Below are 26,309 nucleotides of genomic sequence, written 5' to 3'. Positions count from 1 at the left end.
AGTATGTACTCATGGAAATTAACATCCAAACAGTATAGATGAGTAGAAGATGGCAAGTAAAAGGCATCTTTTGGAGGTACTCATTTTTGCTCATTCCTGTATCTATTCTTTGGCAGTTATGTCCTAACACTATTTCTTTATATAAAAGAAAGGTTTACATCACTATTTCTTTATATATTCCCTTCCCCTGAAAGAAGAATATGTTCAATCACCTCAATGAGAGATGAGGAATTAGGCCCATTTTCCCAATTATTACAAGCCATATATTTTTAGCTTTTTTCTATTGGTAACTCCCTCAGCTTTAAAAACTAAACTTCATGCTTTACCCTTCGATTTAAATGTATTTCTTGACTCCCTCAGGGTTATTCAGCTGTTCTTTACCATTCTCTAATTAAACTAGCCTCTTTCAGGATAAATGCAACAATTTCTTATTGCAATTTGGTTTTGGGGAACATGTAATACTGACCTAGGAAAATCATCTTTTAGGACTTTTTCATTTAAAATACTCAGGAGTTCAGTTTTATTTCTGTCAAATAAGTATTTTGGGGAAGGCTTAGAATCTAATTGCTGTTTTGTCTGTGGCTATAGAGTTTCAAACAACTATACTGCAAATAAATTTCAGGAACACAGACCATTTTGAGATTCTGTAACGATGACTTGACATTTTCACAACCAGCTCAAATATGGAAACCACAAGTGACTGTCACAGGTTGCCCTCTTCACTAATCACCTTTCTGAATTCGATGATTAGGACTTTTTTAAAAAATCATAAATATTAGTTTCTTATTTTAGAGGCGTTAGCACTTACATGCAATAATTCAATACTTATTATTTAATGGTCCCTTAACTTCCTGATTACTTGCAATGATAGTAGGGAAGGAGGCAGGAGTAGGCATATGATCCAACGATCCTATTTTTAACCAGTCAGAACAAATGGGAAGGACTTGAGATGATGATTTTTTAAAGTTTATTTGTTTATTTTGAGAGACAGAGAGAGAAAACATGAGTAGGGGAAGAGGGAGAGAGTGAATCCCGATCAAGTTCCACACTCAGCACAAAGCCTGATTCCGGGAAACCCAGATGCCCAAGAAATGATTTTTTAAAAGATAAAATTAATGGTCATCTTAGGCTCAGTTCCCTTTATCCATACTATATCCATTCAATCTCCACATTCTATTAATTCTACCTCTTATATATACCTCTCTGCAACTTCCCCAGGATTCAGACTTTTGGTACAGTGAACAGTTTGTACACTGCACAAAGGTGCTTACCTGAGTGGAAAAGAAGTCTGAAATCCAGCCAGTCGGCATGCTGTGCACTAAATGATATGTGTGGATATGAGGCTGTATCACCCTGTGGAGAGTGGGAAGGGGGGCCTTTTTGTAATTTTTACCAGTTGCTAAATGTGCCAATGACACCCTACCAGGAACAGTGCCTTAGCAATAGCCTCCTAAATGCCTCTGGTTCTCATTGGCCTTTCCTTCCATCCACCTTCCACACCAAACACACTCACCTGAAGTATCAGAGACTAATTCGGTAGGTTTGGGGATGAAGCCCAGGAAGCTTCACTTTGGACAGTTAGGCCAGGGTTAAGGATGACAATCTGTGCAGTCCTACCCCTTATTGTAGCCAGATGGATCTTTCTAAAAACCCAATTTGATCAAATCACACTCATCCTTAGTACCCTTCAACATCTCTGATTATTTACAAGGTGAAATCCAAGCTCTTTATTATTAAATACAGCCCCATGGGGACCTATTTTCTCCCTCAGCCCTAGCCCCATGCCTTCCTACTTAGCCTCTGTACTTCCAAGCTTCGGCCAGAACAGCCTGGTAGACCAGTAGTCCCCTGGACACAGTGTGTCTCTTCCTGTCTCATGTCTTTGCATCTGTGTGCCCCATTCCCTCTGCCAGTTGCCATCAGCTCCTCCATCTGTCCCTAGACCTCCTGAAGGAATCTCCCTCACCAGTCAACACTACAGATCTCTATTCTAACCCATCAGGTCACTCTGTTCACAAAGCCCAGCTGGGATCCACTACAGAAAGAATAGGAAATTATGTTAGTATGGGGCCATGAGGGAAGAGTAGAGGGGCTGGTGTAGTCAAGGAGGCTCTGGATCCCCAGAGGCAGCTGGTGTCTTGGGAGGAGGGGAGAGGAGTTCAGACAGGAGTAAGGGAGGCTCCAAAGTAGTCCTGCAATGCTTCCAGGGCCCTGTTGCTGATGATGGCTTATTAAAACACTGAAAATGGCTCTTGAGCCAGCTCAAAAACTTCCTTAGTGTATTTGCATTTTCATTTTGTATAAGTTTGATGTATCTAAAGCCTACAGTGTAAATTAGTGTTTTCTTTCCTTGGCTCTAAAATTATCTCATTCAATTAAGTGTTACCAAATAGCAATGACTACATATTCCTTGATTCTATAAACACACCCACCACTTGATTCCTTGGAGGTTTACGCCAGATGGGTCTTTCTAAAAACCCAATCTGATCAAACCACACCCTTCCTCAGACACCTTCAGTATCTCTCGTTACTTACATGGTAAAATCCAAGCTTTTTATCATGAAACACAACCCCCTGAAGACTTCCTGCTGCTAATAATTTCCTCCTCACAGGATTGCCAAAAGAACTGTCTTAGTTTCCTAGTGCTGCTGTAACAAGTTACCACACCTGGGATGGTTTATAACTACAGAAATGTCCCCTGTCCCTGGTCTAGAGGCTAGACATCCAGAATCCAGGTGTTGGCAGGGCCACATTTCCTCTAAGACTCTGGCTACAATCCTCCCTTGCTTCTTCCCAACTTCTAGTAGGGTCTCGCAGTCTTTGATATATCTTGGCTTGTGGTTGCACCACTCCAGCCCTTGCCTCCATCATCACATGGTGTTCACCACAATGTAGGTCTGTCTCTATGTCTCTTCTCTTCCTCTTTTATTTTTTTAATTTTAAAATGTTTATTTATTTTTGAGAGAGAGAGAGAGAGCATGAGGAGGGGAGGGGCAGAGAGAGAGGGAGACACAGGATCCAAAGCAGGTTTCAGGCTCTGACCTGCCAGCACACAGCCCAATGGAAGGATCGAACCCAAGAACCGCGAGATCATGATCTGAGCCGAAGTCGGACGCCCAACTGACTGAGTCACCTAGGTGCTCCCCTTCTCATCTTCTATAAGGAAAGCCAGTTACTGGGTTTGGGGTTCAGTCTCACTGAAAATAACCTCACCTTCACTTGAGTATATCTGCAAAGACCCTATTTCCAAATCAAGGCACATTCAGAGGTACTAGGGATTAGAATTTCAACGTATCTCTTTTGGGGGATGCAAGTCAACCCACAATAAGGACTATGTAAAATAATGCAGACAAAGAGCTTGCTTCATTGCCTGGAAAACAGTATGCACTCAACTGGCTGCCTGGATTCAAGTGCTCACACTACTCCTGACTACCTGTGCACCCATGTGCAAGATTCTTAATGTCTCTGGGCTTCAATTTCATTAGTGAATAGTATCTTCTTTATTGGACCACTGAATGGTTTTCAATGAAATCACACAGGCAAAGCACTCAGAGCAATACTTGGCACTGAGCAAGAGCTAAGAAAATGTTAGGAAGTATTATTATTTATTATTGTGATTCTTCCCAGCTCTAACCTTCCACTAACCCAATTTTTCTCTTTACGTTTAACATCTCAAAGATAACAGTCATCTTGAAAAAACTAAAAATAAAAAAAAGTAATTCCTCTGCTTTGCCCTTCAAAGTATACTTTGATTTAATGCTTTAACTTAAGAAGCATCATGCTGGGGTGCCTGGGTGGCTCAGCTGATTGAGTGTCTGATGTCAGCTCAGGTCATGATCTCACAGTTCAGGAGAGTGAGCTTTGTGTCAGGCTCTGTGCTGACAGCTGAGAGCCTGGAGTCTGCTGTGAGTTCTGTCTCCCTTTCCTCTCTGTCCCTCACCAACTTGCACCCTTTCTTTCTCTCTCTCTCTCAAAAAATAAATATTAAAAAAATTTTTTTAAAAAGAAAGAAGCATCATGTCTCCAGTAATATTTGAGGCAGGTGACTTCACCCTTCCCTTGTACTTTAGGTGCACCCCCTGTTTATAAGCAGGAGTCACAACCCTCAGTTACACCTGGCCATGGAGTGACCTGCTTGGGTGACATCTGGTGATTTACTCTGAGGTTACACCTGAATGTAGAGTCATACTGATCAGTCACATCTCAGCATGTTTGGGTCACATCTAGACATGGAGTTCCATTCCTGGGTCACACTCAGGCACAGAGTACAGTCTTGGATGAAACCTGACTACTGTGGACCCAAGGCACAGGGTTTTTTTTCTGTGCCCACCAAACTTACTGGCCTCATAAACTATAGACCCTACCATCAACTGAACAGTCCAGCGCTTTATGAATCTCTTGGCAGGTAGTAAAAGCTACCTCAATAGACCTAAAATCTAATATTACATTTTCTCTGGAGTGAGAAATATTATTGTTCAAGTTGAAGACTTCCAGATGTGATCTCTTGCATTCTTCCCAGAGATGACACAGTACTCAGCCACAGTGGGCAGTGAACAAGTACTTTCTAGTTGATTAGCTGGTACAGACACATACCCTAAATTACATTAAACCATACTTTTAACCACCAAGAAAATAATTTCAAGGCCACCAAACTAATAAGTCAGAGGATTTCTTTATATAAACTTCAATCTTGGAATTAGAAGTATGCATATGCCTTTCCTTGCTTGGTAGGCATGTAGAGGGTAATTATTTTGATTATGAGGAAGTCAACTAAGACAGCCTTTATAAACTAAATTATTTATGAGGTACAGTCACATAGTTCAAATGTGTGTATATATTCCTATTATGACTTCTTGTTTTTATCCTTAAAGGTACTAATTTTAGAAAAATGCACAAATAGAATATCCTTATTGCAGTGAAAGAAAATAAGTCAAAAATTTTAATTAGAACTTTGCATCAGAAACAAAATATTGCTTACTTTCAATAAGAATATTAAATATGTAGGGCACTTTTTTGTTTTCACTTTAATATTCTACTTACACTCTATATATGACTAATATCTTTAATATAGTTTTTTTTTTTTGAAAGAGAGAGAGGGAGAGAGAGAGAGCATGGGGAAGGGGCAGAGAGAGAAGGAAGACAGAGGATTTGAAGCAGGCTGTGCAGTGTCAGCACAGAGCTCAACGTGGGGCTTGAACTCATGACTGTGAGATTATGACCTGAGCTGAAATCAGATGCTTAATTAAGACACCCAGGCACCCCTAGCTATTCTCTACCTATACATACACACACTCAAACTGGTTAGAATGAACAGTGGAGTTTCTTTTCTACTACATAACTTAAATATGAATAAGCTTTGTTCTGGTTGTATGTAAATATTTAATCCTTTAATTTAGAAACTTACTTAGCAACTATTTGAGAAGGAAATGTTGAGTTTAATGTACAAAATTTATTAGATTGGCTGGTCCAATATGCACATTTGAAAGCACTTAACTGCCTTATAATGAAAAATCCTTTTCTTTATAACTGCTTTTTTTTCTTCCAATTTTACTATCAGTGCTTTACATTAATATTGGAGATGTCACTCTTTTCTTTTTTACTTTAGTTTGCTTTTGTAATTTTCAGTAGATAGTCCATTGGAGAAAAAAAAAAAACAAAAGCAGGTGTTGGATTTAGAAAACTTTCTGATTACTGATGTCAATAATTCTTTTGACTGCCACTGTTATAGGGAGTTGATCTTGAGATTCTAGCAAGGTTAACAGGAAGGGGAGAAAGGGACCCAGGCTAGAAGTAGATGGCGTAAACTCTCCATTTTCTATTGTGAGACAGCACACCTTTGTAATCAAGGGCACACCCTTGCAAATTAATGCTTCATATCAGAAAATGTTTCACGTTTTTTGGCAAACTTTCAACTCAGGAGCTAGACCATTCTTGGTGTTCCTGAAGGTAGAAAACTAGGAATGTTTGTGTACTGATTGTTGGCTGTCTTTCTAGAGCCACCTGTACCATCCAAGGTGTGTAAACTCAGTGAGGTGCTGAAGAGTTCGCAGAATCCTATAGACTGTGGCAAAGGAGCAAGAGTGCAATACTTTGGCCAATCAACCCTTGAGTCACCAGTTCCTGATTGGTGAATGTCTTGTGACTAATGAACAACTGGTTGGACATTTTCTCTTCCTATTCTCATCTACTGCAGCCTGCTCCAACCCTCATTTTTTAATCATAACTATTATCAGAAGATGGGTTAACTTGGACCTCCCAAAGATTCATCATGTGAAAGCTTTCACAAACTTGGGTCTCTCTAACATCTTAATAGACCTTGGACCAAAGACCTTCATAACATCTTCTGGTGGGAGCTATTCTGAGCCCACTAGTTGAGAAAACTCCTGGTGAGATTAAAGCAACTTTGTACGGTCTCTTGCCAATCAGATGATGATCGATATCCACCCCCACTCAATTATTTCTGCTCGAGCACTGACCCCCTAGGTACCTTGTTGATCAGTATCAGGAGTGACTTGTCCCCTTATTCTGGCCCTGGTATGATGATTGCACCTTGTGAAGGAACTTATTGTGGGAACTTCTTCTTTTGATTATGGGAATAGACATCATGTCTCCAGCAGGTCGTGTTTCCCTTCATACTCTCCCTTGAGCTATGAACAGGCTAATGACCCTTACTCATAAAAGACTGACCTTTATGTGTACAATTCTGTTTCTATGGTTGCGTTAGTCCAAGAGATTCATACAGCTCAACAGTAAATCAGCTAACCGAAAATGTCTCTTGTGCCCTAGCTATTCAAGAAATCATAAAACTAGACACAAGGCAAATGCACTCGAAGAGGCTACTCTATGTATTGGAAATGACCTAAACTCTTTAAAGGTATGGTTGGCTCTCTGGTGCCATAAAGAATATAACTGGACAATTAAGTCTTGCCTGGAGACAAAGAGCCTAGCTTAGAGAGAAGGAACAGATAAGGGCAGAACATAAGTTACCACATATACCTTTGCTAACTGATGATGTATAGCAGTCCCTTCCCTAAGGCCTACATTCCACAAACACCTTCCCTTACACTGGCAGCTATGATGAGGATGGATAAGAGTATCTACAAACCTATGACTTAATCTTAGTTTTATTAAAATGTGTACACCTTGTTATTTTCTTAGTTACTCAACCTCACTATAATTGGAACAGTTCTGCAAGAAGACTTCTGTAAAACCTGTTTCTGTACATTTTCCAAACACATCTTATCACAGAGAACTACCCATTGTAAAAATTCCATTTTCTGATGCCATGTTAATGTTTGACCTGTAAATAAAGACACCAAAAATGACAGGGCAGAGATGCCTGCCTAGTGACCAGAAAGATTCTTGTGGCTCTCTCACTCCCTCCCTCGCCAGCACCATTCATCCTTCAGGGACCTCTGGACCCAGCCGGAGCTGGAATCCGTCAATCTTCTCTTAATAATTTTTTTTATTCTTTTTGGGGGAGAATAGTGAGAGGTTTAAATGCATATAACATAAAATGTAGCATCCTAAGCATTTTTAAGTGTATAGTTCAGTGGCATTAAATACATTCACATTGTTGTGCAGAACCCTCCATCTTATAAAATAGAAACTCTATACTCATTAACAATGACTCCCCATTCCTTGTTCCCCATCAGCCCTTGGTCTCTATGATGATGACTGTTCTAAGTGTCTTATACAAATGGAATCAAACAGTATTTGTCTTTTCCCTTCCTCCCTTTTCTCTACCTTTCCAAACTCTTTTTAGTTTATTTCAAAATTACCTTTTTCATTGAAGAAGTCATTTTCTTCCTTACCCTTTTCCTCTGGGAAAAGAATTTAAATCATGCCCTGCCTTTCTTCCCTTCTTCATTCCATTTATAAGCCTCCATTTGAAAAACAGGGGCAGGGGCAGGGGAAGTACTGGGATAATAACCTTCTGATTCTTTTATATAGGTATGAATTTTGAAATGAAATTATCCACAACAAGAGAACTAGATTCCAACATCTGAAATGTCTACAATGGCCCAGGGTTCTTTTCAAAATCTTCATAAGGCTTTCATTTTAACTCTACTCATCTTAATTAAACTTATTTTCCCTAATTAAGAAGTGTATTTTATCCTTAAATAAGAAGTGCCTTTTGTATTGCTTTTTCCTTGGAGGCTGATTCACAGTATTCAATAATCATGTTTTTCTCTTTAGTCCATGAGAAGTATATAGATTTCAACTGTGTTATGGGTTAAAGAGGTTTTTCAGGATTAGAATCAAACAAAATCACAATGTTTAATACTATTTCTCTAGGAAAGTATTCTAAGTTCCACGTAGCTTCTGAGAAATGAACTTCTGGAATACAAGTCATTTATAAAATGGGAACTGAGCCTGTGTTATACACTTCCCAGAGATCTTCATTAGCAATACAGAGCTGAAAGCTATTGGCCAATTCGATGCCCTAGAGCACATAGTGAACAAGAAAAGAAGCAGACAACCAAGTCACAGCCAGCATGTGCTCCAGACCCCTCACTGGAATATACGGCCAACAGACTCCAAGACCCAGTTAGTCAATATGCTGAACCTACAGATTCTATAAACATTCTATGATTTTGAACGCCTATATGGTTTTTTGGGGGTGTATTTTCTTCCCCTGCATGTTAAATAAACATATGTTTCACACCTGAAAAACAAACAACCCAGTGAAGAAATGGGCAGAAGATATGAACAGACACTTCTCCAAAGAGGACATCCAGATGGCCAACAGACATATGAAACGATGCTCAGCATCCCTCCTCATCAGGGAAATACAAATCAAAACCACACTGAGATACCACCTCACGCCAGTCAGAGTGGCTAAAATGAGCAAATCAGAGAACTCTAGATGCTGGCGAGGATGTGGAGAAACGGGCACCCTCCTGCACTGTTGGTGGGAATGTAAACTGGTACAGCCCCTCTGGAAAACAGTGTGGAGGTTCCTCAGGAAACTAACAATAGAACTCCCTTATGACCCAGCAATAGCACTGCTAGGAATTTACCCAAGGGATACAGAAATGCTGAGGCATAGGAGCACATGTACCCCAATGTTCATAGCAGCACTCTCCACAATAGCTAAAACATGGAAAGAGCCTAAGTGTCCATCAACAGACGAATGGATCAAGAAGATGTGGTTTATCTATACCATGGAATACTACATGGCAATGAGAAAGAATGAAATCTGGCCATGTGTAGCAACATGGATGGACCTTGAGGGTGTTATGCTGAGCGAAATAAGTCAGGCAGAGAAGGACAAATACCATATGTTTGCACGTATAGGAGGATTAGGAGGAACTTGACGGAGGACCATGGGGGAGAAGAAGGGGGGAAATGGTGGGGGAAAGGGAGAGAGGCAAACCATGAGAGACTCTTGAATGCTGACAAAAACTGAGGACTGATGGATGTGGGGGAGAGGAGGGATGGGCATGGAGGAGGACACTTGTGGGGATGAGCACTGAGTGTTATGTGGAAACTAATTTGACAATAAACTATTTGTAAAATAAATAAATAAATAAATAAATAAACATTTAAATAAAAAAAATAAAATAAACATATGTTTCACTATGGCATGTACAGATTTTGAAGGCTCTACAGGAAAGGGCACTGAAGTTGAAAAGGTTTCCAAGAGAACAAGTCAGAGCTACAGAAGGAAGCCCAAGGCAGAAGCTAATTGTATAGGTCAGCAAAAGCTACTTACAGAGGGATATCAAAAACCATTAAAGAGCTACAAAACAGAAAGTTAAAGAAACTCCCAACTCTTGTATAAATTGCCAATTTAAAGATAACACATGAGTTGATGGTCCAATGAATCTCTGATCTGGGAATGTTGATCCTTGAGGTTCTGATTTGAAAAGGGAAGTACAAATAGCAACTGAGATAAAGTTACTATCAGGGCAACAGGCACACTAACTAGCAGCCTCCTTTTTTCTTCCCCAAGGTCTGGGTAGGACTGGAGGCAGCTGCCTTGGTTGGGGAGCCTGGAGATTTGTCTCTTTGCAATTAATGGAGAAGACAGAAAGTGGTTTTTGTTGACTTCTGTTTGTTTTGGGCAAAGCCATTTGTCACAAAGGACATTAACTCCTTCTCTAAATTCTAAACTATTAGAGCCACTTCCACACTATTTAGTACTCAGCTCCCTGCAGTATCATATTATTCTTTGAATACTTGGTGCACACAATCTGGACTCCTCATTAGGCTCATAAAGAACCTGAAGGCAAGTAAATTGACTGGTACTTCATCAGAATCTCCCATACACCTACACACTCTGCTGGGTACAGATCGGGTATCTGACAAACAGGTTGATTAACTCACAGGATGAGGTCTTTACATAGAGTCACAAGCCTTGAAGCAACAACAACTCCACATGCCAATCTCAGCCCAACTTCTCAGGAAGAGCACAGATGGAGAACGGAAGCTTGGCAGTCACCAGGAGCCACAACAGAGTAGAGAAATCCTGAGTGTTGTGCATAGGGGAAACTGCTTACCACCTAAAGACTACAAGCTCCATGATGGCAGAAGCTATGTTTTGTTTCCTATCCAGCACTTAGCACCTAGCAGGGCCTCAAAACACAGATTGAATAAAAGAAAAACATATGAAACCCTTTGGTTTCCTTATGCTATGCTTTTCTAAGCACACACCTTGTGTTTTCCTTCACTCATTATGTATAACCACGCTGCAAAAGTTAAAAAATTATTTTAGGAAACAAAGCAACATGGTACCCACATGGTACACAGGGAGGTGTGTACTTCTGTCAGGCCTGCCCAGGGTGTGTGTGTGGGGAGGGTGGTTGAGGATCCAGGTGGAAGGTCACCAGCCTGCTAGCCACAGGTCTGTGGCTTGCTGCAGAGGGACAATAGCTGCTCTCCTTGAGAGAAATGGCCGGATGTCAGATCGAGCTCTTGGCATCCCCCAGGCAGTGGAACGTTGCTCTGCATGGTCCCTGTCTGGCTGGCAGCTTCCTGCCAAGGACGGCTGCCAAGTGGGTTGTGACAGCTGTGCAGTGCACAGATCTCCAAGGTTCTTTGGTGCACTGCCATTTCTGACCTGCCTGTCTGCATACTTGTGGGAAGTAGCTAGGAAGTTCTGGTGCTGATGGGTCCCATTTTCCACTGGCTTTCATTTTTTAGCAGGATGCCTGACTATCCTGTTTGTTAAGATGAGAGTCCCTGGAAGATGGCCTTTTCTGGTCCATATGAACCTACTGATTCTGTGTAAGAGGCAGAACTATATTTCACTCTGTTCCACATCCATGTTGGTTTTCACTGTGACCATATAACCACACTTGTTTACAAGCATCTTATCACAGCAATTGACATCTGTCATAGGCTACCACTAGGAGAAACCCTCTATCTGAGTAATTAAAAAAATTTAAAGGTAGCCTTGAAACCATTTACTTCTTTTGGAAATGAAATGTCAAAACCTTAAGGATTGTTGTTTGGAATGTTGACACCAGAAAGGATTTTGATAAAGGACTACCTTTTATAGTCTATTAAGGCAGCAACTTTTATTTATTTAAAATTGCCTCTAAGTGAACTCAATTTTCCATCAGGAGATGCATACATGTTAACATAGATTCCTTTCTGCACTCAAAGATGAAAAATTAAAAGTGAAATTTCAGACCTCACCTTTTAGCATCATTCGTCCAGTGGATCCTCCAAAGGTACTGAGTAGGCCACTTCTTGCTCCTAAAGATGTGGTTGCTTCTAGGAGAGACCCAGCGATGTACTGAGATATGGACGTCCTCTGGAGGGTGGCTCGGTACTCACATATGGTGTCTCGGACACATTGCTTTAAACACGGGCCAACCCTAATCCTTTCACGGGCTGTTTCAGAGGCTGGGAGCTTTGTGAAGAAATGGAGAAGAGATCCAATTGTATTTTCTATTTCTTCTCCCCTTCTCACTGCATTGTAGATCTGTGAATAGCACAGAGTACAGGAAGTATTAATCTAGTTTCTTAGAAAAGCAAATTAGTTTGTTGACAAAATGCCAAGATGACTTATTAAAAAAGAAGTCTCAGTTGCTCTAAGCGCAAACACTCTTGAGCACTGGACTCATGAATTAACCTGAACATTCTACAGACACCATTTATTTGGAAAAGCTATGTGCAGTTATGAAATCGGTCATTCAAACAACCGTGCTATCAAACAGAGTACTTACAAGTTGTTCCAACCAAAAATATATTCAGCTCAAATTTCTCCTCTTCCTCCTTAGCAGAGCAAAGCTCTTATGCAGGGTGACAAAGTCAAACCTTTCCTTTTTGTCCTTTTGGACTCTCCTGCCTGTCTGACTGCCCCAGGTTTGTCTGCCTCCAAGGAACACTTCAACCTGACATTCATGAAGAATCTTTTCTCTATGCCCAAACTGAAGTGAGGATGAGATGATCATGGAGAAAGAGAAGTTCTAAATTTCTCTCTTGGGCACAATCCTTCAATCCATCAGTTTGGTCCAAAGTCTTTGAATCCTTTTCCCTCTTCATCTTTTCTCACCTCCCACCTCCAATGCATTGACAGTTCCTGCCCACTCTTGTTGCTCTGTCTCTGTCACTATCCTAATTTCCTCTCCCCTTTATCACCTAAATTCACCAAAAAAATTATCTCAAGGAGATTGTACAATTTTTTTTTTAAGATTTATTTTTAAGTAATCTCTACACCCAATGTGGGTCTTGAACTCATAACCCTGGATCAAGCGTCACAGTCTCCACTGAATGAGCCAGAAGAGTACTGCAAGGAGACTGCACTATTAGGATGGGCTTCCAACCATACTTCCAATACAGTTGTTCAACATTTATATAGATCCTGCTCTGTGGAGGCAGCGTGCTGAAAGATGTGGAGCATGTACAAGAAGCAACACATGCCTCCTTTCCTGAAAAATTGCACAATCCAGTTTAGAAGATGAGACCTGAAATTGTGAGGTTTGACATTATTGCAGGGAGGTTTTGGGTTTTGTCAAGGTCTCTGGGAAACCTGAGACTCCTGGGTAGTGTATAGGTAATAAGGAAGAAATACAACATGGGTGAGTTAATCTAGTTTTCTGATGGTGGAATAAAAGTTGACTGAAATGTGTTGTCTCCATTATGCCACCTTGAGCACCTTGCCTTATTATTCATTCAACAAATAGTTATTTTGTGTTTATATACCAGTTATGTGTCAGGTCTGGGTAAATATGATACCTTTTCCTCTCAGAAAGTTCACAGTCTAGTATGGAGACAGATAAGCAAAAAGCTCATAGTAGGGTGAAAATGGAGGTCAAGCCCTCTCATGACATCCATGAGTGCCCAAGAAAGGGAAGACCCTTGAATGTCCTTCAGGCTGTGAATGTGCCCCTGTGATGCTGCGCACTCCAAATCCCGCCTTAACTGTCCTCTCACTGGCACTTGAGAGGACAATCACTGAGCTATGCTAGGTCCTTAAGAGACTGTAGAATGTACCTAGAACACCCCCAGATGTTCAAACTGTACTGACTCTAACTAGATTTCTACTCTGCCTTCTGGAGCATACTGGTATGTACTTGCCACTTGAAGAAGAGTATTAAATCTTTAGCTTTAATTCTCTGTCATTAAATTTCTGGTGGCCAATGTAGCCTTGGGGATGGTATGCTGAGACAGATTGAGCTCAGGCTTTGGTATCAGGTATGTGGAGTTGTGCAGCTGGCTCTGCCTTGACCAGCTAGAAAGAGCATCATAAGCATGAGCAAGCTGACTTGAATGTTTGGAGAAAGCTTCCTCTTCTTTAAAGTGAGGATACTAACACCTTTTCTTAGGATGTTCTGGGATTCATCAAGACAATACATGGAAAGTGATCAGCCTAGTGTCTACAAACGGCACCCACTACTATTGGGAAAGAAGAGAATGGACTCTTCTATTCTCAAGGAATAGCAGGTGGTTATATAATAACAAAATATGGTCTATGAAATTCACCTTGATGGGGTTTATACCCTTGCTGTTATGTGCTGGTGAATAATATCATCTTAATCTTATCTGAATGAATTCTGAGGGCAAACTGAGGTTGAGAGATGCAGATATCAGGACATGCTTTTCTTCTCTCAGTTCCAAGTCATACTGGCAATCTCCAACACACTATGTCTCAAATAAGTCCTTCAGAAATTTAAATGCTCTAGAAGTTCAGAGAAAAGAACCCACTGTGAGCTTTGATGGCTAAAGGAGTCTTCCAAGGAAAAGCAGATATGAGCTGTGCCTTAGAAAACAAGCACAGTTCTAATCAGAGCAGCTGGGGGAGTCAACTCACATGGTGAGCAAGGGTGAAGAGGCTGGAAAACAGTAAATGCCCTAAAGACAGTGAGCAAAGCAGGGTATTTAGAGAAAAGAGTGAGTGTAGAGCATAATTGGGGAATTAGAGAGGTCAGTTGGCCTGATAAAGGAGACTTGAAGGCCAGGAAAAGAGGTTTAATCCATCAGAGGTGGGGAATGCTTCACTTTTTTTTTCTTATTTGTTTTTATCAAAGGAATGACACTAAGAAGATTTTACAAAGATTGATATGCTGGCAGTTCTTGGGTACTAATGGGTTTATCTACTTTGTTTATGTGCCACACTGCTCCACTGGCGCATTATGTTCTCACTCGTTACCTTGTGCATTCCAGTTTCCACACCACTCCTTCAGATTCCCAATGTCTCATTCAGTCCCTCATCCAGGTTTCCCTAAACATTTTCCTCAGATCATTATATCTAGAGCAACTGTATGACATAAGGACTCCTTGATCACTGAAAAACTCAGTACATGTTTCTCCTTTTGAAGTTTTGCATTGCATATTAGAATATTAAAGACAGAGTAAAGAAAAGGGCCAAAGAAATCTACTTTATTTTGTTAACTGAGTGTTTGGAGTGGTTCTCATGTATGTTATTTGACCATGGATTTCTCTGCTTTGCTTTGCTTTTCCTTGCTTTTCTTTGCTTTTCTTCTCTTTTTTCTCCTCTCCTCTCCTGTACTCTTTCCTTCTTTCCTTCCTTCCTTCCAAGAACATAGCCGGGGAAAGACTGTTGTACCAAATAACTTATTTGAATCAAGTGGCCTTTTCTTCCTTTTTTTTATTTTTAATTTTTAAAAAATTTATTTCTGAGAAAGAGAGACAGTGTGAACAGGGGAGGGTCAGAGAGAGAGGGAGACACAGAATCTGAAACAGGCTCCAGGCTCCGAGCTAGCTGTCAGCACAAAGCCCGACGTGGGGCTTGAACCCACGAACCATGAGATCGTGACCTGAGCCGAAGTCGGATGCTTAACCAACTGAGCCACCCAGGTGCCCTTCAAGTGGCCTTTTCTTATTCTCATTTCCTTGACCTCTGAAATAAACAACTATCCATCTTTCTTGAAGTCCTGCCTCTCTTATCATCTCACTGCTCCATCTCTGCCTTATTCTATGGCCCCCTTCCTCTTTGGGCCTTCAAGATAATTGTGATGCAATATAGAGGTGCCAACCAGTGCTTAATGTAGGGAGTGACACATTGGCTAGCCATGGGTCAGATTTACCTGATCAGGCAAAAGACTTGTTTGATCTGACACAAAATGTTTTAAAATCAGAGAAGTGGGGCTCCTGGATTGTTCAGTCAGTAGAGCATGTAACTCTTGATCTTGGGGTCATGAGTTTGAGCCCCACATTGGGTGTAGCAATTACTTAAGTAAATAAACAAATCTCTAAAAAATTAAATTAGGGGCAGCTGGGTGGGTTAGTCGGTTAAGCATATGGCTTTAGGTTTTGGCTCAGGTGTCATGAGTTAGAGCCCCGCATTGGACTCTGCAGTGCAGAGTTTGCTTGGGATTCTCTCTCTTTCTCACTCTCTCTGCCCCTCTCCCAACTCACGTTGTCTGTCTCAAAATAAATATATAAACTTAAAAAAATAAAATCAAGAAAGTTTACATGCACATCTGACATTACAGCTGGAACAAAACTGACAAAAACTGGAATAATCTGGCAACAATGAACATTCCCATGTGGTGTCAAATGGACAGACCCACCAGCGTTACCTGGGGCATGAGTTCTCCAGTTGGCTCCATTCCCTATCACTCTCTAGTGATCCCATATTGCCAATATCTGGTCACCATTAGTATATGAGTGTGATCACTGCCTTAATGGGATATGAACATGGCTGTAGATATATATAATAAGCACATACTAGGCTCCCCCAACATGTGCTCTGTGTGCTCTTCCCTGTGCTACTTGCCAAGGACACAGAGAAAGTCATGGTCTCTGATCTCAAGGGGTGTTTTTCAGTTTACCTTCAACATACATAAATGTTAGGTATGTACTAAGTAATCATCCAGCATTGTCATCCGCCACTTGTTTCTAAGTCCTCAAATGTGTCTGAAGAAATAAAGATGAAGACTTCTAGAATAAAGCTCTGAACTACCACCACCATCGTTAACACTCCATTCATTACAAACAAAAAAGAATCAGCAAGTTCTACCAATCAGTTCTACCAAGATCTGGACTAACACATGCCAGTCATACCAATACTGGATAAGCTTTAATAAGGTGCTTGTTGGAAAAATGCTGAAATGTGGATGAAGTGGTGGCAAATATAACAATCCTTAGCCAACACATTAATCAGGCTATCACCTCTTATTAGATCATCCACTTAAAATTTTTTTTAATGTTTATTATTTATTTTTGAGAGGGGCTAGGGGGAGGGGGGGGAGGCTCTGAGCTGTCAGCACAGAGCCTGGTGCAGGGCTCGAACTCACGAGCCATGAGATCATGACCTGAGCCGATGTCGGACGCTTAACCAACTGAGCCACCCAGGCACCCCTCTTGGAAGATGAGAGACTTCACTCTTATTCTCTTGATGGATAGCTTGACAACAACCAGACACATGGTGAGGTCATCTTAGATCCTAAATCATCCAACTGCCAGTCCAAATGCCATCATAGATACATGGTAGAGCCCACCAGAGACCAGTTGATCCAGATTAAGAGAGCCACCCAGCCATTTCATAGAAATATGCACCAAAAAAATCATTGTTATGAAAGCTCACTAAATTTTGGGGGTGCTTTGTTACAAAAGTTAACTGACACAATCATGGTGTGCTGGGTACAGTGATTAAGTATTTACTTGCATGAGATCTGAATCTACATACTAACCTTGTGAGTTTGATTTATTTTGCAGGTGGAGACAGTAGGCCTAGAGAGGTGGAGAAACACAGCCAACTTTACCCAATTCATAAGAGGCTGAGCCAAGACTGAAATCTGGTTTGTTCAGCTCTGTGGTCCAGCTCTATCCACTACACTAAACTTGGTCATACCAAAAGGCCAAATGGTGGGATTCAAAAAACTACTGTTATTTGCCAGGAGGTTTAAGGGATGTTTACATTGCTGTTATTGTTTTGATTCATGATAATTCCTTTCACAGTCATCCTAAACTACTGTGGAAAATAGGCAAGTTATGACTAATAACTGACCAAGTATGTTTCTTTTATATAGGAGATTTATAGTTTTAAACTACAGGGTAAAAAAAATACATAAACTTTATTTCACTAGATTAATGTGATAACAAAGGTGCTGAAAACTAGGCAGACTGCTACCCTGTATGGGCCAGTATCTTTTTTGAGATACAATCAACATGTCACAACATGGTATCTAGGCTTGCCAAACACATATGTGTCCATTCATTCACTCAACAATGGATTTATATTTAGTAAGCACTTATGTTGGGTCAAGCCTAATTATTGGGTATCCAATAGTGAGCAAGAAGAGCTTCATTTTAGTGTGGAAGTCAGACAATAAAAATGTGGACCAAAGAAGTTAATTAAAAATTACAAACTATTGAATAGTCAAGATATATTTTGGATATAGATGCCACAAGACTTGCTGAAGTGTTGGGAATGAGGAAAGAATAGGAGTCAAGGTTTTGACACTGGGTCATTATTAAATTCTTAGAGATTTAAGATTTATATAAATACCTATATAGATCAACATTAAAACAGTACCCCTCATGGCTCCTATGCTTAACAACCACTGCTGATTGGGAGTGGATCCTTTCTATGGAAGTACACTATTCCCATTATGCCAGGTGCTACCTTTGAGCAGGATGACTTTGATACTATGAAGCTACTTGCAGAAAAGCAAGCAATGCTTAGACAACACGTAAGAAAGCATTTGTGTTTCTTGTGACCAGCACTAGGACATGGATTTCAGAACCAAAACAAAATAAAAGGAACACCCAACACTGAAGAAGCTGGGACAATTCAGATGGAGACAAAGCCAAAGACTTCGGTGAACTGAAAGACATGAAGCAGCCAGATACACCACATCCACAGCACTCACCCAAGAGGAGAGCTCCTTATCTTAATTTGACTTCTACTGGGGTCAAAGTGGGTACTGGTCAAGGGGAGTCAATTTCATAACTTGCTCTGTTTCAAAAGCTATCTTCCTGGGGTTAGAGTTATGGAAAATTATGATGTTACTAGATCTGATGGCATATCTTCTGAAATCTTCCAATAAGAAGGTTTGGTACTTAGGTGTCCACCGGTTCAATAATAGTTGTATCACTGCAACACATATTGAGTGCTTAAAATGAAGTATGTTCTGAGCATTGGGCCATGATTTCATTGAAACTTCAGATCAGCTCTAGGAAGAGGTATTAACACCACTTAAAAATAAAGAATCAATGTGCACGCTGCTAGGACTTAGTACCAGGACTCTCCATCTCTATGCCAGTGTTGCTAACTAGTTAGGGAATCCTATACAACTGTCAAATAAATCACTTTTAGGGGCGCCTGGGTGGCTTAGTCGGTTAAGCGTCCGACTTTCTCTTAGGTCATGATCTCGCGGTTCGTGGGTTCGAGCCCTGCGTCACGCTCTGTGCTGACTGCCAGCTCAGAGCCTGGAGCCTGTTTCAGAGTCTGTGACTCCCTCTCTCTCTGACTCTCCCCTGCTCACGCTGTCTCTCTCTCTCTCTCTCCTAGAAATAAATAAAACATTAAAAAAATTAAAAAAAAAAAGAAATCACTCTTAACAGGGATAACTGTAGTAATAATCCTTCCTTCTCTGTTTATTATCTGTCTCCCTCATCTAGAATGTCAGCTTCATGAAGACTTTATCTCTTTTTTCATTTCTGTATCTCCAGTGTCTAGAACTGTTTGGCATTATAGCTTCTTAATAAGTTCTGATTAAATTAATAGTTGTGTCTATTCTCTATCTTCTCCAAGAACGTAGCTAGAATCCTTCAGTTTCTTTGGTCAAGAATCTACTGGACTCATCTCAACAAAAGGTGACATTGGATGGTCATTTGTATTTGCTGAACACCAGAGATGGAAATCACATGAAATGGCATAAAATGTTTACAAAATAATCAGAATAGCTATACCCAAATGGGGCTCCTAATTGCTACAAACCAAAAGTGGCCTGTTCTGAGAAATCTGCCAGTAGTTTAACATTGTTCAATTATCATTTGCTGATTGAGAATACTTAATCAGATCTATTCTCCATCCTGATTCTTCTTGAAAATGATGATTTGGAAAGGATCAGGGTGTAAAAAAAATATGGATTCATATACTGACTCTCTTAATTCAATGAATGTTCTTAACATAAAGGGGTCAACCAACATTATCTCCAAGGTCCCTCTAGTGTTACTGTTCAATGACCCACACCTTCCAGCCTTCTTAAAAGGGAAAGGAAGGATATTAACTAACCTTAATTTTGAAGATAATTTTGATAATCATTTTTCTCTAATATAGCACGTAGTTAGGGTCTTCTGTTTCCCTCTCTCTTATCAGTGTTCTGCAGTTATCATTTGTCACTGGTGACTATGTATCTTCTTCTAATAGCATCCTTATCGCCCCATAATGTGATTCTGAACATAGCCTGAACCAGAAAACAACGAATCACATTTATTTGAACTATGTGTTAACTGTGAGTTCATAGGCTGAATAACAATGCAGGAACCTCCTTCATTAAATGAAGCATAAGAGCTGTGGTTTGGAAACCCCTTTTACTAGTCTCATGGGCCCTTTTCCTAACTTCTGAAATCTAGAAGCCATGTTCTAGAAGGTTGAAAATGCTGAACGTTGGATGAGTATATGTGTCTAAACGAAATGGAATGATATAAGACCTGCCAAATTTCCTGAAGAGTCAACAAAAACAGTGAGGCTGTTTTAGGGAGTGGGAGCCGAAGCAGCCTGTCGACCTTAGTGGCAGATACGGGGAGTAGGATTTTGGTAGCAGGCAGCTGCTTCCCTGCTCTTGATTCCACATTCCATTCAAGTGGCTGTGCAGAGAATTCCATTCTACTGAGAATATTCAGACTATGCATGAGACGCTGACCAAACACAGCTCCAGAGAGCCAAAAATAAAGGTTTTGCTAAGGCCGAGCCAATTAACCAAAGCTCCACCACTGGCTTTTATAGGAAGTTAAGCTGAATCTTTATTACTGTAGGAAATATCTAAGAAAGAGTGTGAGAGGGTGTCCCAGGACATTTGATAATCCAGGAATTTAATAGCTGGAAATCCCTTCCAAATAACTTCCTCCAATCCACATTTTACTCTTGTATTCAAATTTTGCCTCCTTCACGCAGCCTTCCCCAGGCTCCAGCAAGAAATGAGCATCTTCTTTCCTGTGCTCCAACTGCCCCTCTGCAAAACCCTATAGAGGCACTTTCTGTGAAGTACGGGAGTCACTGTCTTATTCTCCCTTCCAGGCTGTGAGTTCCCAGAGGGGCAGGGGCCATGTCATATTTAACATGTTGTCTCCAGCACACAGCACACTGCTTAGCAACCTGTACGCGGTGGAGAGAGGGGGGCAACTGAGAGATAACTGAAGGCTTGGAGCCCAGTTCCCAAAGTATAGTCCCTGGACCAGCACCATCACCTGGGAACTTGTTAGAAATGCAAATTCTTGGGCCCTACCCCAGGCCTACTAAATAAAAACTCTAGGCCTGGAGCCCTGAAATCTATTGTAAAAGCCCTCCAGCTGATCTCGATTCCTGATAAAGTTTTAGACTCACTGCCTAAAACTTTAGGGAGAACATGTTACTTTTCATCTCTGACTGCACTGAACATATTATCTGTCCCATGAACACTCACATCCGTGCCATATTTCTTTTAGGGTTGAGGCTCGTGAGGGCAGAGGTGAAGCCCAATCATCTCTATATTCTCCAAAGCCCCCAGCTTTGCATCTGGCGTGGAGTAAATTTGACAAATGCCAGTTGAATGATGGGACATCTGTCGCAGAAAGTCCCTGTGGCTGTGACTGGAGCAGGCCTTTCTGAAATGATGCTTCTGTCTTAGTATTTCCAAGGATGAATCATGTTTGAGATATTACTTCTAATGGGAATTACCATACTGATGAATCATATCATAATGAGAAAACCTGCCTGCCAAGGATGCCTCTTGAAAAGAAAAAAATCAAATCAGGACAAATGGATTATGTTGTGAGGCTTGTGATGTCAGACCATGAATTAGGTTGACAGAGGGATTTAATGGACGGAACTACCAGGCTCCCTGCAGCTCTAAGGAGCAACGGGTCAATTAATGAATCACATGGGGACAAAGCCCCTGCGAGAAAAAAATAAACTTTACAAATCCTGTAGACGGTGATGCCTTGGCAGCATTCTTGCTAATCTGTACATGTGTGAAACTGTGAGGCACAAAGAGTTCCCGAAGTCCTGTGGCTATGGCTGCTGTGTGTCCACAACAGGTGGAGGGGACCAAGGGCGACCCATAGAGCCAGGTTGTTTGCTTCCTGTGTCAAATGAATTCCCACTCGCCCATCCCAGCCTCTTCAACCCCTCTCTACCTGGTGTCATTGTTTCCGGACCAACCAACACTACACATCCTTCCTCTGCCCTTTGACTGAAGACTGCCTGAGGCTCACCTCCCAGAACAGACTGCTCTAACCACCAGAGGTGGGACAGCAGAACAGAAGCCTTGGGGTAGAAAGGAAAGAGCCGGGTCTTTGCATCTCACTGATCATGTTGGACTCATAGTGCCACTATCTAGAAGCAGTGGGGAAGTAGCTTATGTTTTCTTAATGGGGAGTGTCACAGAGTTGTTATAAGTCAGGATTAAAGGAGATAAGATAGCTGTGAGTTCTTTATCTCTAGCTGCACAGTTTTGAGTGTCCAAAGTGTCATAAGAGTATCAATGCCTGCATTTCTAGAGCTCCAAGGCCATGCTTGCTGTCCTGTAATTTCTGAGGCAACACCCCACCCTGAAAAGCCATCACCCCCACCATCACCCCTCCTATTTATTCATTGGTGTTTCCAGGGTGCTGGAGCCTCTCCTGTGCTCGGACCCCTAAATGTAGAGGTGTCTGGGTATTTTCTGGTCCACCACAATAGGCAGTGATGAGTGAATAGAGACCACCAGGTTTCCAGGAGCCAGAGCCATCACTGAGCTCAGACAGGTCAGGAGGACATGCAGCCTGGGAGAGGAACTGCTAGGTGTAGAAGGGAAAATTACCAGGGGCCTGGACAGGATGGAAGAGCTGAGGAAGGAGATATAAAAGGAATATAACCCAGCTTTGTGGGGAAATCCTGGGATCCACATGCAGAGAAGGACAGCCTCTGGGAGGAGCAAAGTAACAACCAGGTCCTAGGCAAGAGTGCTCACCCAGGGGAATCCTTTGAGCAGAATGGACTGGCATCCAATGCGGACATGGACAAAGTCTCTGGCTGTACGTTAATTTCCAAAGAAGAAAATATCTATGCCTACAAATGTCTTCCTTGTTTGGACTCCATTCATTCATTCATTCATTCACTTAACAAATATTTACTGAATGTGCACTTTGTGCCAAATAGTGTGCCAGAAGCTGGAGACAAAATGATGAATGAAACAGTTTTTGTCTTTAAGAAAGTTATCAAGTATCTGGGGAGGTAGGCCAGAAAATGGACAGTTCTATCTATTATAGCATGCAATTCTGCAACGATGTGAACACAAAGTGCTTTGGGAACACAGAAGAGTGTCTTAGTAGACCATGGGAGGCTTCTCCTAGGTTACAACAACTAAACATAACCTAAAGACAATGAGAGTTAGCCAGGCAAAGGTGAGGACAGAAAGAGAGAAGAAAACACTCTAAATGGAGGGAACAGAGTGTGCAAAATGGTTCCCTGTGGTTGGAGCTAAGAGAGTGAGTAATGAGTCTGGGGAGGTAGGCAGGATCTTTCTGAGTTCTTACAAGTGAATGCAATTAGCCCAGAATTATTTCCTTTCACAAATATTTTCTAAGTCAACAGCCACAGAAGTGCCTTCAACAGAATTTTTTAAAAAAATGTTCACAGCTGGAGCATTATATCTTCTTAACCTGGGGAAACCCATTGCCCATCTAGAGGTATCATGCTAAATATTGAAGATGCAACATCAAAAAGACCCAGTCTCAGCTCTCGAGACACCAATGGGATAGAAATGATTACTTCTAAGGTAGTGATGGTTTCCTTGTTATCAGTAAAAAGCAATGGGAATGGACAAAGTGCCCAATATTACCTACCAGCGTGGAACAGTAGAAAGACCACTGACTTCATTCACACCTACAGTGTAACAATGACAGAGGCATCCCACAGCATGGGCAGTGATTGAGAACTTTTCCTGTCTAGTTGGATGTATAGATGCCAGAAAGACATGGGAAAGACTGAAGGAAACATTGCCTTCTTCTCTACTTTTGGAAGATAGCAGTGGAAATGTAGGCCTTCAAGAAGTTTCCAAAATAATGGGGTCTACAAAACATTAAACAGGTGATGGCATTAGAACTTTATGCAAGTTCATGAATAAGAGTCAGAGACTAAGACAAATTACTTCTGTCCTGTTAGAGACACTCTCAGCTAAGTGTGTGCATGAACACATATGTTGAGGGACAGGTTCATATGGAGACACTGAAGATCAAAGAAAATGTGTTCAGAGGGCTCAGAGGTGTGGGAAAGCAATTACCTTCCATCTCATCTGTGCCTACCATGTAGTCAGATACAAAAGATATAGTCACCATTAGGTGAATTCCAAAGAACTGCATGGATATTATTTAACAAAACGAAACAAAACACCTAAAGTTCATCAAAACTGAGAATGACAAGCATATTAAAAAAATAAAAGCTTCAAAATAAGATAAAAATAGAGAGAGAGGCAAACCATAAGAAACTCTTTATTAAATACAGAAAACAAACTGAGTATTGCTAGAGGGGAAGTGAGTGGGGGATGGGCTAAATGGGGGATGGGCATTGATGAGGGTACTTGTTGGGATGAGCACTGGATATTATATGTGAGTGACGAATCAGGGTTCTACTCCTGAAACCAATACTATAGAGTATGTTAACTAACTTGAATTCAAATAAATAAATAAAAAATTAAAAGCTTCTAATTTACATTCCAAAAATAAGGCATTTTGGCCCTTACATTTTGTCATTTAAAAAGCCTGTTCTGTTGTTTCTACTGAGCTTAAGGTTTTTCTTGGCTATCAAAACAAAGAGGTCTTTTGTTGACAGAAACAGGCGACAGTGTTTTGGTAAAAAGATTATACACAGAATAATGGTATGAAGCTCCATTGTGTAAAAAGTAGACTTAAGAGCTTTCCCTGTCTCCAGATTCTCTGAGTTTCTTGCAACAATCTAAAATACCTTTGTCCTTCAGTTTGTGGGAACCCTAAACAACTAGATACAGTCATTATTTTGTTAAGGGCTTATAAACGATAATATGCAGATATGACTACGTATAATTTTTGAGGGGGGGGGCAGAGGGAGAGGATAAGAGAGAGAACCTTAAGCTTGATGCAGGACTCAATCTCACGACCATGAGATCATGATCAAGAGCTGAACACTTAACCCACTGAGCCACCCAGGCATCTCATGACTACATATAATTAAAGACAATGTCAACAACAGTGTATATACTAACTACAGCTGTGACCAACCCCACTAGGATCAATTACTGGTGGGTGTCTCAAGGATTTCCTCTTCTTTGTAGACTCCATGATCCAGAGATCCATGGTATGTTGTACTGTATACAGTTGGAACTCATAATATATTCCTTGAATTGATTTCATTTGGTTCTTGGAATCTGCACTTACTGAATACTGCCAGCAGTGCCAAAGGCAGGGGGCAAAGATGATACAGCCAACATCATGGTCAGGTGGGCTAGAGAAAGTGTAGGGCTGCTGAGGCCCACTTCCAGCAGAACAGGTAGGAGCTAAAGGAGACATAGTGAATGTGGTGCTGAGTTGGAAGAATGGGCCTTCTGATAGGGCCATACCTCTGTGGAAATCCCAGTTATTTCTGCAGCTTCTTTGAACACCAGTGGGTGCCCTTTTGGGGGGCAAATGAGGGTTCAGCTGAAGAGTTCTAGCATCTGTGGACCCAAAGTCAGACTATCTTTTGTCACTGGGAAGCTCATTACCTGTGCTCGTTCTTCTCTCAAAATCTTGTACTCTCACTACAAGAACCCCAATTATGCTTACTTAGCTATTCACTTCCTGTGCAGGAGACAGAAGGGAGCTCTATTTGTACTCAAAATAGGTGGAGAAGTAGCACATATAGAGACCTGGCATGGGGCCACACTGATGAACAGACCACAGATAATCCTAGTGACCACAATGTGCTACAAAATAGGAGGCAGAAGCATTGAGGATGTAGATAAACAGACTCTGGAAAACAGGTTCCAGAAACTCAGGGGTGCAGGGATAATATGAAGAGTTCTTTCTTTTGACTACCTCCCTCCAAATTGCTTCTTTTCAACTCTTCACCTTTCAGCCATGGAGAAGGCAGGAGGTAGGACATATTTTGTGTTAGGAAGGAGGGCACGGTTATCCCTGGCTGGGCTAATTCTGGTTTCCACTGGTCATCCCCAACAGGTTTCTTCATCAGCTTTTCCACGTTTTGCCCTGGACACATTCCTGAGAATTATTTTTTTTAATGTTTTTTACTTTATTTTTGAGAGAGAGAGCATGCAAGTAAGAGGCATAGAAGGAGACAGAAGCCACTATCAGCACAAAGCATGATGCGGGGCTTGAACTCACAAGCTATGAGATCATGACCCAAGCTGAAGTTGTACGCTTAACCAACTGAGCCACTGAGGCATCCCCATTCCTAAGAATTCTTCAGACAAACTAGACAACCTTTTCCTATCAAGGCCATAAATTCTTTCTCCTTTTCCAAAATCAATCATAGGCTACTCACAAGGAGTTAAAAAAAATCATATCTAGTATTATTTTCAGACACAAGACATAAAAAAAAAACAAAAACAAAGCCAAGAGCTATATGTATAGTGAATGTGAGGATAAATGAGATCCACACTGTGAGAAGTTAAGAATGGGGAGGAATTTGGTGAGAAGAGAATCCTAGAAAGATACAGTTTTGAAGCTCA

At 41.1% G+C, this 26,309-nt stretch overlaps 1 protein-coding gene across 1 annotated transcript in view; it reads right to left on the bottom strand.

Moving 5' to 3' along the window:
* Positions 1–26,309, bottom strand: part of PLCE1 (phospholipase C epsilon 1) — a 337,915-nt gene that overhangs the window by 177,059 nt on the left and 134,547 nt on the right. The window contains exon 5 of the mRNA XM_039230185.1: positions 11,647–11,968. Coding sequence (XP_039086116.1) covers positions 11,647–11,968 — 322 coding nt within the window. The remainder of the gene's footprint in view (positions 1–11,646; positions 11,969–26,309) is intronic.

Source organism: Hyaena hyaena, unplaced genomic scaffold (assembly GCF_003009895.1).
Source record: "Hyaena hyaena isolate Hyena2069 unplaced genomic scaffold, ASM300989v1 scaffold_44, whole genome shotgun sequence".
NCBI lineage: Eukaryota > Metazoa > Chordata > Mammalia > Carnivora > Hyaenidae > Hyaena > Hyaena hyaena.
This window is presented reverse-complemented; position numbering and strand designations above follow the sequence as displayed.